Here is a 13,433-nt window from a genome sequence, read left to right as displayed (position 1 = left end):
CAAGCTACAGTGAAATGCCCTTCCACTCCAGCAAGCAGGCATTTAATGCTGTGAGTCAGAAGTGCTAATGCCATTAATACATATTTCTTACACAACCAGTTCTGTAACTTATTATTTCAACAGAAAAGTCCCCAAGACTTTAGTCAACTTAATCTATGCAAGATACATTGGTACTGAAACCCTCCACCTGGATGAACGTATCACTTACTGATCTCCTGAATGGCAGTTTCATTGCAGGAAAACTGGGAAGTGTTGGAATTTGCTAAATTCATCCAGGTTTTGAAGTTGTTATTTTCTTTTACCTATTCAGTGAAAGTGTTCAGGAACAAAGCATAGAGTGCTAAAGAAGCTCTAGATTATTTCAAGTGATTTACTTGATCTCAATAAAAACTTGGCCTCCCTTGGATGAAAGACACATTCTGTTTAACAAACCATTTATTAAGGATTCCCTACAGCAAGTGAGGTATATCAAACATTATATGAACCTTAATTGTGGTTATATTTTATTGCTACTTAGATTATTAAGTGTTTAAACTACCAGATAACAGAATCTATATTCTTAACAGAGGAAGAGTGTTAACAGTAATTTTGCTAAATATTTCAGCCCTGTTCCAACAATCTCTTGGAGGAAAGTTAATGGTCATAATCCAAGTAAAGCCCGCCTGAGAAAATCCCAAGCTGTGCTTGAAATACCTAACGTGCAACTAGAGGACGCAGGGATGTACGAATGTAAGGCTGAAAACTCTCGTGGAAGAAATGTCTTCAGAGGACAACTACAAGTGTACAGTAAGTGTAACTGCACACAGTATTATCCAGTGATGCTTTGTCCACACTTAAGGCTTTAACTACATATGAAGGATGCTAAGGTCCAGTAGAAATGAAACACCTTTCTTCTGAAATACAATTAGTATTGAATTAAGCTATATATTTTTATTCCTTAGTAGTGTATTAAAGTCTGAAATAAAAATAAAGTTGACTCCCTCAAAGAACTGGCTTAAATGCAATTTCATGTTTGATGTTTATGGATTTGAGGGGGGAGGTCTAAAGCGTATCTTTAAAAAAAAACATAGACTTTAAAAGTCTATGTTTTTTCTCCTGATATGATATATAGCAATGACATGTAACTTAAGCATGATGTATTTATCAGAAAATGTTAGCAACATCTTAGGATTTTTATCATGGTTCACCCTTGCCATGCCTGGGTGCTGAGTTTTATCAAATTCATTGTACAGGAATCAGAGCTGGAGAAGTGCTTTTGTTTTTGTAAAAAATTTTCCATCTAGGTATGCACAATTTCTGAAGGTTCTAATTTTCAGAAGGTGCTGACAAATTTTTCTCAAGGATTGGTCTTTCTAAAAGTTTTTTGAGAAAACAAAAAAAAAAAATCAATCATGTATCACATTGGAAAGAAAAAACACAACCTGAAATTACAAAATATCTAGTTAAAATCATTACTTTTATATATTGTTGCTGCATCCTAGAAGCTAGAAACAAAAACTCAAGATATGCCCTGAATATTTACCAAAGTTTTCTTTATATTCGATGCATATTTGGGTCCCACCTACTTCTTACTAATTAAAGTTACATCATTTCGTATCATTCCATGAATCCTACAATCTTAAATACTTAGCAGGAAAGCTTTACTGCAGGAGATCATGCAACGAATCTTTCAGACTGAATTCTTTTCTGTCTTCAAATATCACAGTCACTGGAATTCGAACTGTTGCAGTTTAGACAGGTCCTCAGGCTAATAGATGCCTTTAAGGAGTCCCTCTTAATCAATTTTATTTTTCTTTTCTTGATTTCAGCCCATGGCTCCTAGTGCTTTCTCCCCATTACTAACTATACACAGTTCTCTGTCTTAGTTACACACTTTCATCAAATAACCATAGCCTGGCATCATATATTTAGTTTATTTTCCACATGTCAATATTTCCATGTACGTAATCAATTTTCCCGTCTCCTCCAGCTTTCCAATGTCTTTATCTTAGCTCCGTCATTTTTAGTGAGTATCAGCATATCTCTGGATGATGCTTCTCTCCTTATTTTTCATTCTCATCTATCTAGAGCCAAGAGCAGTTTTTTGTCTTCGGGGTTGTGTTTTTTTCTTATATGCTGGAAAAATTCTGTGATAGGAAAGCTGGTAGCTTGCACCTTTCGTTTTGGACATGCCAACCATAGTGTACTTGTTGCAAAGGTTTTATAAAAGAAGGACAATGAAACTGGTGAAGGATCTGGAGAACAAGTCATATGAGGAGAGGCTGAGAGAACTGGGGTTGTTCAGCCTGGAGAAAAGGAGTCTGAGGGGAGATCCTATTGCTCTCTGCAACTACCTGAAAGGAGGGTGTAGAGAGTTGAGGGTCAGTCACTTCTCTCAAGTAACAAGTGATAGGACAAGAGGAAATGGCCTTAAGTTGTGCCAGGGGTGGATTAGATTGTATATGAGGAAAAATTTCTTCACCAAAAGGGTTATCAAGAATTGGAACAGGCTGCCCAGGGAAGTGATTGAGTCACCATCTCTGGAGATACTTACAAAGTGTTGATGTGACACTTAGGGTCGTGGTTTAGTGGTGGACTTGGTAGTGCTAGGTTTATAGTTGGACTTGCTAATCTTAAAAGTCTTTTCCAACCTAAATGATTCTATAATTCTATGGTTCTATGATTGTAATGCTTTTACTGAAAACAGCAGTCAAAGCCCAGAAACTACTCAAGGCATCTTACTTCGCCAATACCTCAGCGATATTTCTACAGTATTACAAATTCTTACTGCCAATTAATTCCATGAAAGTATAGCAGCTCCTGCCAGAGACCTAGGGGCCAGGGGCACTTAGCAGCATGCCTGGTCTTTTGTGACAACATTTCTTAAAATGTCTGAAATTTAAAATAAAATTAATTTGGGTTATAACATGTACCCTAGCTTATACACTTACTGGCCGTTTTCTAGAGATGTGAAAGTACTAGATGCATGCCAAAGCAGCTTATAAAGGAGTTACGCCTTCCACTTTCAGAGTTAAAGACATATAAAAGGTACTCTTCGAGAGAAAAACTAAGATGCTAGCAAATGAAATTAATTCCTCAAGAGCACCCTGCAGACCTGTGGCACAAACTCGCAGAAACATGATGTAGTGTTGTACACAACTCTGCTTCTCTCATTAGCCTGGATATATTTTTGTTTTGAGCAGAAATCAAGATGGTACTTAAATCTCTGAGTCCATAGAAAACATTTTCTAAGCCAGTTTTATTCTACTTTGTCCAGATAGAAATACGAATTTTTAGTTCTCCACTATTGTCAAAATTATATTTTTTTACAGTCACTGACCTTATGGATAGTGCAAAATTTATGCTAGTTTGCAATTTTTGCCATAATGTTAGAACAGCTTCTTTAACATCACAGAAAGGAGGTCCACTTTAGCCTGTCTCATTCCTCTCATTAACAGATATGTGAGACTAGTATATTATCTTGCAGGTAGGTCAAAACCATATCTGAGTCAGAGTTTCACCTATCTGCATTAGCAGGGGGTCAGGTCATAGTACGTAACAGAGAGCTTCCAGATGGAGACCAGCAACGGCCTCCAGTACAGCAGAACAAGAAGTGCAAACTGTTACTACTGCCTTTTCTTGGCCTTGAGATTAAAAGTTCCCCAGTGAGCCTCTCACAGCCTTCAGTGCTCCTGAAGACAACATTAGTGTCTCATTGGCCTACAAACTTTGACAACCCTTTCCAGGGGTGTAAGAGTGTTTGGGTAAGAAGCTTTTTAGTAGTGCAAAGTTTAAACAAATTTTACTTTAGAAAATGTTCAGTTTCATTCCCTGACAGCTGATACAGCAGGATTTGGGGGCGATACTTGAAACAGCATAACAACAGTCAACATGAATTATTTACCTTTATGTTAATTGTCTTTTCACTGACAACTTATTCCTCCAGGAGACAGTGATTATTTTGGCTCAGAAATTCAGATGTAGGCCATCATGCCTTACCAGGGGTTTCTTGTAAAATTTCAGAGCAGGCTGTAGGACCAGCTGTGTCATACTGCACTCTTACAATTTGCATATTTGTAGGAGCTTGCTTGCTGTCTGCTTGAATTTTTTTCATCTCGTCAGTTGTATCTGATCTGGGTCACCACAGAGTATTTTGGAGAAAGACCAGGACACCCAGTCTGCCTGTCTGGTCATGTTTAATCAGAAACTAGTGACTTTTCATTTCTTACCTGGCGCTTCAATACAGTGACTGTCTGATACAGCTGATGCTTCAGATGTTGTTCAGAAAGTGGTATTTTGGATGCTGACAATATCAGATTGTTGTAGCCTCAGCATTTAGTGGAAACTCAGCTGTAGAAGTGACAGAGGAATTAAAAATAAAATTTTGATAAAGCAAGACATCCTCATATGCACTGTAACTTATTTTGAGAGGTGTGATTTTTTGCCAAGTGGTCTACTCATCCTATAAGTTTTCATGAAAATTTATTCAAGCTGAAAGTGATCAACAGAAGAGAGCACAAATATTAAAATTTGGGTGATAAATTCTTGGAAACATAGAACAGAATCATAGAACAGTTTGGGTTGGAAGGGACCTTTAAAGGTCATCTAGTCCAAGCCCCCTGCAATGAGCAGGGACATCTTCAACTAGATCAGGTTGCTCAGGGCCCTGTCCATCTTGACCTTAGATGTTTCCAGGCATGTTGCCCCTACCACTTCTCTGGGCAACCTGTGGCAGTGTTTCATCACCCTCATTGTACAAGATTTCTTCCTTATATCTAGTTTAAATCTTCCCTCTTTTAGTTTAAAACCATTACCCCATGTCCTACCGCAACAGTCCCCATCTTTCTTATAAGCCTACTTGAAGTACTGAAAGGCCACAATAAACTCTCCTGGGAGTTGTCTCATGTCCAGACTGAACAACCCCAACTGTCTCAGCCTTTCCTCATAGGAGAGGTGTTCCAGCCCTCTGGTTTTTTTTTTGTGGTCCTCTTCTGGACCCACTCCAACAAGTCTTTCCTGTGCTGAGGACCAATAATCTTTTGTAATCACAGTTCCTCCACAAATCCTGACTAGAAGCATTTTCCCAGTGGTAATCACTGGTTTGTGTAATTCCTGCTCCTCTCTTACTCCTAACCTCTTGGGTTTGCTTTGGTGTTACCTACTTACTAGTGTTAGTTCAGTAGAGGGTGGTGGTGTGAATCAGACTGCAAAACACTCTTGTGGCCATTTTCCTTTCAGCTGGATCAGTTCCCTGATCCTGCTCACAGCAGTGCCCCATAAGCAGTGCTGTTTCCACAGCAGCAGGAGAGGTTTGCTGTGACACCAGAGTGCAACAAGCAGCTGAGGGCAGGAATATTCTGTAACACAGTGTAACATCCTGATTTTAAAGAACATTTTAATAACTTCCTTATAAAAACTGTATGGAAGAAAATACATTGCTGTCACTACAAGTTAGCCCCAGATACGTATAGTAAAACTGGCTAGAGAAGAGATTTTGTAGTCAGAATTGCAGCTTCATTTAAAATTTGCAATCTTATCTTTCTCACTCTGATAGCTACCTATTCTTCCCCTACTTTATACTTCCTAGTTGGCCTTATGTCCAAAAAATGATTTTTTTTCACCCCAAACTCTGTTCTTATTAACACACTACCCAAAGTAATTTGTCTATGCAGAATTTTGTCCTTATTTTCCTTTCAGTCAAAAAGTTGCTTAGAAATTTTAGAAAGTAGGCTGAGTTTTCTGCAGCTGAATTTTGTTTTGCACAGAGAATATAAAAAATTGCCTGTAAACTTGAAGATTTATTGCCAATTTGTGTTTGTAAAATATTTTGATATCCTTGAATAAACAGGTGCAGAAATGCAGCATAAAATAAATCAAGGATTGGATGGTGATTTTAAAATCTCAGGAGCACTGTATAAAGCTGTGGCACAGTATCCATAAAGACTACTGAATAATAAAACACATTCTTACATTCATCCCAAAACTCATCACTGGACAGATAAAAAACAGGCAAACACCTATTTTGCCCCAAGATGAGTGTTACATTTATAAAAAGAAAAAAGAACCTATTACTTTTGAAATCTGTTTAAATGCTTCTTAGAATTTATATTTTATATTTAACCATGTATAATTATGGAATGAAGTTTTCTTTGCCTGTATGTATATCAGGATGATGTCAACACATTTTTGTTAAAGAAAATAATACATAGAGTCAGAGGTTGTCAGAGGTTGTTCATCCAGTTAAATGTTCCACTTTTTAAATTATCTACAAGGTTTAAGAACAAGTGTTATAATACTATGAAGAGTGATCCTTGCTAATGCGCTGAAAGGGAATCCTCTCTGAAGCCAAAAAGTGATGAAAATATTTCTCTCAATCATGCTCTAAACCTACTATGTCTGGCTATTGCTTTGCTACCTTGTTCTCAGAGGGGTGGGAATTTGAGTCATTGCCTTGGCTGATGGCAAGTTCAATATATTGAAATTTATGAATCTAAAGGCCATTTGGGCTATGAGGAGAAAATTTAGGGTAGAAATGCCCCAACTAATGAAAAAAAGTTGTTAATACCAATCAATAGTACCCCTGTGATTTGCAAGTCTGTGGTTACAGAGGAAAACACACGCCATGACTATGTTGTCGAGACAGCCACAGACAGAGGGCAGGGAATAGCACTTGTGTACTGAGAACACCTCTGCAGCCAGACTCGGGGAGACAGTTTTATTTCAGTGTTAACAGGTGCACACCCTAATCCTGAATGCTCTGGTTCATGATGAGATCAAATTCAACATAGAAAAATAAGACTAGATATGCTTTGGGTCATATAGTGGAATTTTGAGAACAGTAAAATAATAAAAAGTATGAGATATAAATAGGAACAGTTTAGTACCTTTTTGAAACAGCCTGATTTTATGGCACCACTGGCTAACTTTTATGAATTTTTTTTTACACATTTAACTGTCATATGCTCCAAAATCATATTAGCACACTCATTTTCAAAGGAAACAATTGTTTCTCAGCATGCTTTCTCAAAAAGAAAACAGCAGCATCAACTATACAACACAATTGAATTGTATTTTTAGGACAATTAGTAGACAACAAGTAAGCAGAGACTCCCGCAAATCGCTTCTGAGGATTTCATGGGATCCTTTGATATAAGTTAAGAATCAAGTGATTCTGCGCTGCAGAGCACATACGGAGCATGTCGTGCATTGCCTCCCTAAGGACAGTAAGGGACCAGATGTTTCAAGAGTCTTGAGTTTGGGAGTGAGGCTGGGTCAATCTTATCTCTGTTTTCCTCTACTAAAAGGGAAATGGGCGATTCCTTTTTCTGATACATTTCCAGCTTCTGACAACTGTCTGGTGAGGGATTCTGAAGCAGACTATTCTCTGCTTAGGAATGATAGACACCTCATTCACTTTCTTTATCATCTATGCATGAGATGTAAGCTAGAAGCAGTTAGTCACCTGTCATGCCTGTTCATATCTTCTCACGCCTTTGATTGGTGACCTGTCAAATGCCAGCTAGATTCAAAGATTTATTTTTAAACTCAGTTCCCCATGTTTAAGTACGTTATCAATTATCCGATGTCTGAAGCAGAGACTGCCGTGACAGATCCAGACTTCTATTCACACAAAGCAGAAGAATTTTACATTCCTTTAGCAATGAAGGTCTTTCAACTCCTTGTTCTCTACTATTTGAAAAAACACCACAACACACCAACATTTAAAATCATTACATTACATTTCATCTTTCTTCCTCTTTGCTGTAAAAATTGATATGGCTACAGTATGGAAACCCAAAATCTAGCTTTTGAGCATATATTTTTATTTCTGCATATTAATGTTCAGTTCCTCACTGAGTCTCACAGTTTTCCAAATTATAGCATCCTACATATAGCTATCTCATCCACTGCTGCATTAAAGATCTACTTCTCTACAAAAAAAAATCTCTGCTTTTTAAAAGATTATTGCATGGAATTTAAGTACTAATGATCACATATATACTTAACAACTGTCTACCTTTAAAGAAAGACTGTTTTAACATTGTCTTACTGTGTAATTTATGTGCCTGACAAATGTTAGAAATCTCGAAGGTTCTGTGTTTAAAAACATTAAAAGAATTTTCTCTCCTGAAATCTAAATTAAAGCCAAGAACTTTTAACAAAAATATGTGCAATACCTTATCAAATGCCCGGTCACCCCTAGCTGAATAAATCATGATTTCCTAGCAAACTGAGAAAATTTCATTAAACAGTCTATGATGACTGACCTCGTTACCAAATTTTAATAGCTTATGTCTTGAAATGTTACTAAATATTCTATGGTTAGTACTAAGAAAATACTCTTAAATTCAGTAATAATTAATGCATTAACACATAGTACTATAATTTAGTCCACTGGGCTTCATTAAATCAGGCAGATTTCTATTCCTGGTCATTTTACTGCTCACTGCCTTGTGCCATTACAGCATTTCCTTGAAAGTTACAGAGTTTTGTTAATTTTATTACTTTCTTAGTTTTGGTTTTTTGTTTAAATGTGCTTCTTTCGATAGTAAGCTAAGCTTCATAAAGGTCATAAATTAAGCTCTTTAATTGATTAGGTCTTTGCATATCAGCTAGAGACTTACCAGTTTATATGCTTTGTATATAGCATGGTATTTTTTTCTTGCAGCCTACCCACATTGGGTGGAGAAACTTAATGATACTCAATTAGACAGTGGAGATCAGCTCCGATGGGAATGTAAAGCCACCGGAAAGCCAAGGCCCACATATCGTTGGCTGAAAAATGGAGTTCCTCTCTGGCCACAGGTACATTAGATGAGAATTCACCAATATGTTGCATGCTTCTCCTCTCATTCAGATGAAGCCAGTTAAAGAAAGTACTGAAAATTACTTCAGAAATTTCTGTTTTCTGGGTTAGTTTCTTAAGTGTTAGTATACAGACAGGTTTTCTGTGCATATCCCCCCTGAATCATCTCAAGCAATGTAAAATTGCATTCATCACTAATTCTCTGTAGTTCAGAAATATTGGAAGATGAGACCTGAGCTGTATCTGCAACAGCCTCTACCAGTGTACTATAACCTACATCTAAGCAATCTCCAGTATGTTGGTTTTTTTCTTTAGAAAGTGTTATTCTGCTATTGGTATCTATTTTTTTATGTATAAAAAGACAGTACCAACTCAGAGAAGTGTTGTATTTGCTGAATCAGATGTCTTCATATTTCCCCTGATATTTTGTTATTTTATTTACTATACTTGGTTTGTACATAATCATACTCTTCAAAGCATCAGCAGGATAATGTAAGGGGCACAATGACAGTTATATTTTCATCAGTTTTCAATTCCATTAATTCTCTGGAAGTAGCAGGGTAAAGTGTAAGTAATGAGTACTCTTCACTGGATAAAAAACCTGGCTGGAGGGCCAGGCCCAGAGGGTGGTGGTGAATGGATGGAGGCTGGTCACGAGTGGTGTCCCCAGGGCTCAGTATTGAGGCCAGTCCTCTTTAATATCTTTATGAATGATCTGGACAAGGGGCTTGAGTACACCCTCGGTAAGTCTGCAGGTAACACCAAGCTGGGTGGGAGTGTTGACCTGCTTGAGGGTAGAAAGGCTCAACAGTGGGATCTGGACAAGCTGGATCAATGGGCTGAACCCAGTGGGATGAGGTTCAACAAGGCCAAGTGCTCGGTCCTGCACTTCGGTCACAACACCCCCATACAGCTCTATAGGCTTGGGGCAGAGTGGCTTCAGAGGTGCCTGGCAGAAAAGGACCTGGGGTTATTGGTCAACTGTGAGTACTGTGTCCAGTTTTGGGCCCCTTACCACAAAAAAAGACATTGAGGTGCTGGAGCGGGTCCAGAGAAGGGCAATGAAGCTGGTGAGGGGTCTGGAGAACAAGTCTTATGAGGAGTGGTTGAGTGAATTGGGATGTTTAGCCTGGAGAAAAGGAAGCTGAGGGGAGACCTTATTGCTCTCTACAACTACCTGAAAGGAGGTTTTAGCAAGGCAGGGGTTGATCTCTTCTCTATTGTCACAAGCAATAGGACAAGATAAAAAAGCCTCAAGTTGTGCCATGGGAGGTTCAGACTGGATATTAGGAAAAATGTTTACACTGAAAGAGTTATTCAGCATTGGAACAGGCTGCCCAGTGAAGTGGTTAAGTCACCATCCCTGGAGGTATTTAAAAGACAGGTAGAGATAGTGCTTAGTGACATAATTTAGTGATGGTTTTTGTCACTGTTAGGTTAATGGTTGGACTGTCATGAGGCCAGTCCTCTTTAATATCTTTATGAATGATCTGGACAAGGGGCTTGAGTACACCCTCGGTAAGTCTGCAGGTAACACCAAGCTGGGTGGGAGTGTTGACCTGCTTGAGGGTAGAAAGGCTCAACAGTGGGATCTGGACAAGCTGGATCAATGGGCTGAACCCAGTGGGATGAGGTTCAACAAGGCCAAGTGCTCGGTCCTGCACTTCGGTCACAACACCCCCATACAGCTCTATAGGCTTGGGGCAGAGTGGCTTCAGAGGTGCCTGGCAGAAAAGGACCTGGGGTTATTGGTCAACTGTGAGTACTGTGTCCAGTTTTGGGCCCCTTACCACAAAAAAAGACATTGAGGTGCTGGAGCGGGTCCAGAGAAGGGCAATGAAGCTGGTGAGGGGTCTGGAGAACAAGTCTTATGAGGAGTGGTTGAGTGAATTGGGATGTTTAGCCTGGAGAAAAGGAAGCTGAGGGGAGACCTTATTGCTCTCTACAACTACCTGAAAGGAGGTTTTAGCAAGGCAGGGGTTGATCTCTTCTCTATTGTCACAAGCAATAGGACAAGATAAAAAAGCCTCAAGTTGTGCCATGGGAGGTTCAGACTGGATATTAGGAAAAATGTTTACACTGAAAGAGTTATTCAGCATTGGAACAGGCTGCCCAGTGAAGTGGTTAAGTCACCATCCCTGGAGGTATTTAAAAGACAGGTAGAGATAGTGCTTAGTGACATAATTTAGTGATGGTTTTTGTCACTGTTAGGTTAATGGTTGGACTGTCAGGGATCTTAAAGGTCCCTTCCAACCTAGACAATTCTGTGAATCTGTGAATTCTATGATTCTAACAGAACTCACCATCAGGTCAATTAAAATGTTCCATGTAAGACTCCTTGAATGTGAAGTCCTTAACTACAGTCATCTGGTATATTTTAGAATTAAATCTAGATAAGTTCTCTTCCTTTTAAAAGACTACTCATGGCATGGCCTGCCTTTTATTTTAATTTGTTTTGTTTCTCTCACTGAATCATCAACTCATCAGCCCACATCACGTGGGTTTTGCCTAGCACCTTTCCATTTTATAGTCTCAAATTATTTAGAGTAAAGAAAAGTTTTGTAAATTTATTTCATGCATTTTTCCAGATTAAAATAAAGCTGTTCAATTCTGGGAGAAAATGTCTCCATTTGTAAATGAATTCATAGAATGGATTTATGAATATAAAAGATGTAATGTCTTTCTTTTCAGTGAATGTCGCTTTTATCTGTGAACATCATCCAATTATGCAAACAATGAGAAAGGAAACATAAACACAGTTTACTTTTGAAGCTGTGAGGCATTGAAAATAAGGTTATATCCTTTTACTTTATCCATTTCTGCCTTTTTAGATGGAGCTATTAGTCCTGAAATTGAAGCAATTTAAATATCTGTATGTTTTGGTTTTCTGATTTTCCAAACCATTAGTTGCACCAAGCTCTGAAATTTAAAATTAAATTTCAGTTTAAACCGGGAGCTGAAAACATAGATAACTTTTCTCACAGTTTCCTCTGCATTCCCAAACATTCTGTTCTTTATCAATTTTTAATTAAACTTACAGCTGTAATAATGAAATTTAGAGATGTTTTATAACAGTTCAAATTATTCCTTATACATCTCCATGAAGTACCCATTTCCATAAACAGCTATCCTTCTCTTCTCTTCCAGCCCCTTCTCTTCCAGCTCTGGTAATTATTTTCTACTAGTGGACCTTTCAAATAAAAAAATTTCACTAATGAGGAGGGCGACTAGACCCTTTCACTTTTAGTCATGCAAGCAACAATTTATATGAACTTTTATGAAAATAGTACCATGACTAAAATGAAACATTTGCTTGAGATGTGAAGATCATCAGATATGTTACACCCACAACTGACTTCTTGCCTCATTAAAGTTCCAAGGTTGAACTGTTTTTAAAAATCATGCAAGGGTAATAGAAGACAAACAAGCAAAGAAAAAAGCAAGCCTTGGAGACAGTGAACTTGCACTGAAAAACATTTACCTTTAAATATTTTTGAAGGGTTTTTTTTCACTACCCCATCTGCTTTATTCTTGTCATTCCTTATATAATAAGAAAAAAGTAAGCCCAAGGAAATTTGTTGCTCAGTTTTATTTTAGCTTAATAATGTCTTTTGTCCCTTTGCCTTAAGCCAATAGCACAAGAGTGCCTGTTTGCTTTTATGGATTTTTCTTTTTTATTCCATTACAGAGCAGGATTGAGATGGTTAATGGTGTTCTGATGATCAACAGTGTGAATCTCTCAGATGCTGGAATGTATCAGTGCTTAGCAGAAAATAAGTATGGCACCATTTATGCCAGTGGTGAGCTGAAGATTTTAGGTGAGTATTATCAAAAAAAGAACAGACTGTTCCTTTTTTTTCCTTTGATAATTACATTTGTTCTTGGTCTGTTATGATAAGGAACATTTTCTGACACTCAAAATTTAGCAGATTAGATAAAAGTGGGTTCCTTTTTCTTCTTGTTATTTGTCTGTGAATGGGTCTTCTGTTGTCCGAGAGAAAGTATAGGTCCTTCGGTTAACTGAAAATTTTATTTCATAAATTAATGACTTGGTTACATTTTGTGACTATTTCTCATATATGTCTATTTCAGTTCAAACACATGTAAAAATATTTTTTACTCTTCTAAACAGAAGTGCAGGAGAAGAAACTTAGAGAAAGTAAATATATTTTAGTCTCTGCTAAAATTAAATTATTATTTCTACCAAGGCCATTTCAAAGGTAATTAAGGATGATCTTAGTTTTAAAGGTGTAAAAAATTCTTATGCAGTCACCAGAACTGATTGAATACTTGAAATTTCATTCTTGAACTAATATCATCCCATACTAAAGCAAATACACTACATAGCATTACCTGGAAATGTAATAAAAAAATTAATTTTTCAAAAGTTTAAGTGGGGAATTAAAGGAGAAAAAAACTTGGTGTCTTTCCAACACTCTAGTTTTCCTTAAAGCAAACTGTGGTAACACACAACGGGAGAATAGTGAGGACTTCCACAGGATGAAGTGTGACAGACTTCCAAGGGTCTCATGATCTTTTTTAGAGTATGGTATAGCTGGAAGACAGGTGCCTGTCAAAGTAATTCAGTGGCCATATCAGAGACTAGAGGTGTCTGCACTGCTGAAACCTTGCAAATTTCAAACTCTGC

At 37.7% G+C, this 13,433-nt stretch overlaps 1 protein-coding gene across 3 annotated transcripts in view; it reads left to right on the top strand.

Moving 5' to 3' along the window:
* The window catches only part of CNTN5 (contactin 5), a 680,570-nt gene that overhangs the window by 533,896 nt on the left and 133,241 nt on the right, over positions 1 to 13,433 (top strand). For all 3 annotated transcript variants that reach the window (XM_014966120.1, XM_014966118.1, XM_014966119.1), the window contains exons 10-12: positions 605 to 786; positions 8,648 to 8,784; positions 12,474 to 12,603. In XM_014966120.1, coding sequence (XP_014821606.1) covers positions 605 to 786; positions 8,648 to 8,784; positions 12,474 to 12,603 — 449 coding nt within the window. The remainder of the gene's footprint in view (positions 1 to 604; positions 787 to 8,647; positions 8,785 to 12,473; positions 12,604 to 13,433) is intronic.

This window comes from Calidris pugnax, unplaced genomic scaffold, assembly GCF_001431845.1.
Source record: "Calidris pugnax isolate Ruff unplaced genomic scaffold, ASM143184v1 scaffold20, whole genome shotgun sequence".
In the NCBI taxonomy this organism is placed as follows: Eukaryota; Metazoa; Chordata; class Aves; order Charadriiformes; family Scolopacidae; genus Calidris; species Calidris pugnax.
Note: the sequence above shows the minus strand (reverse complement) of the source record. Positions and strands in the feature narration are given on the sequence as shown.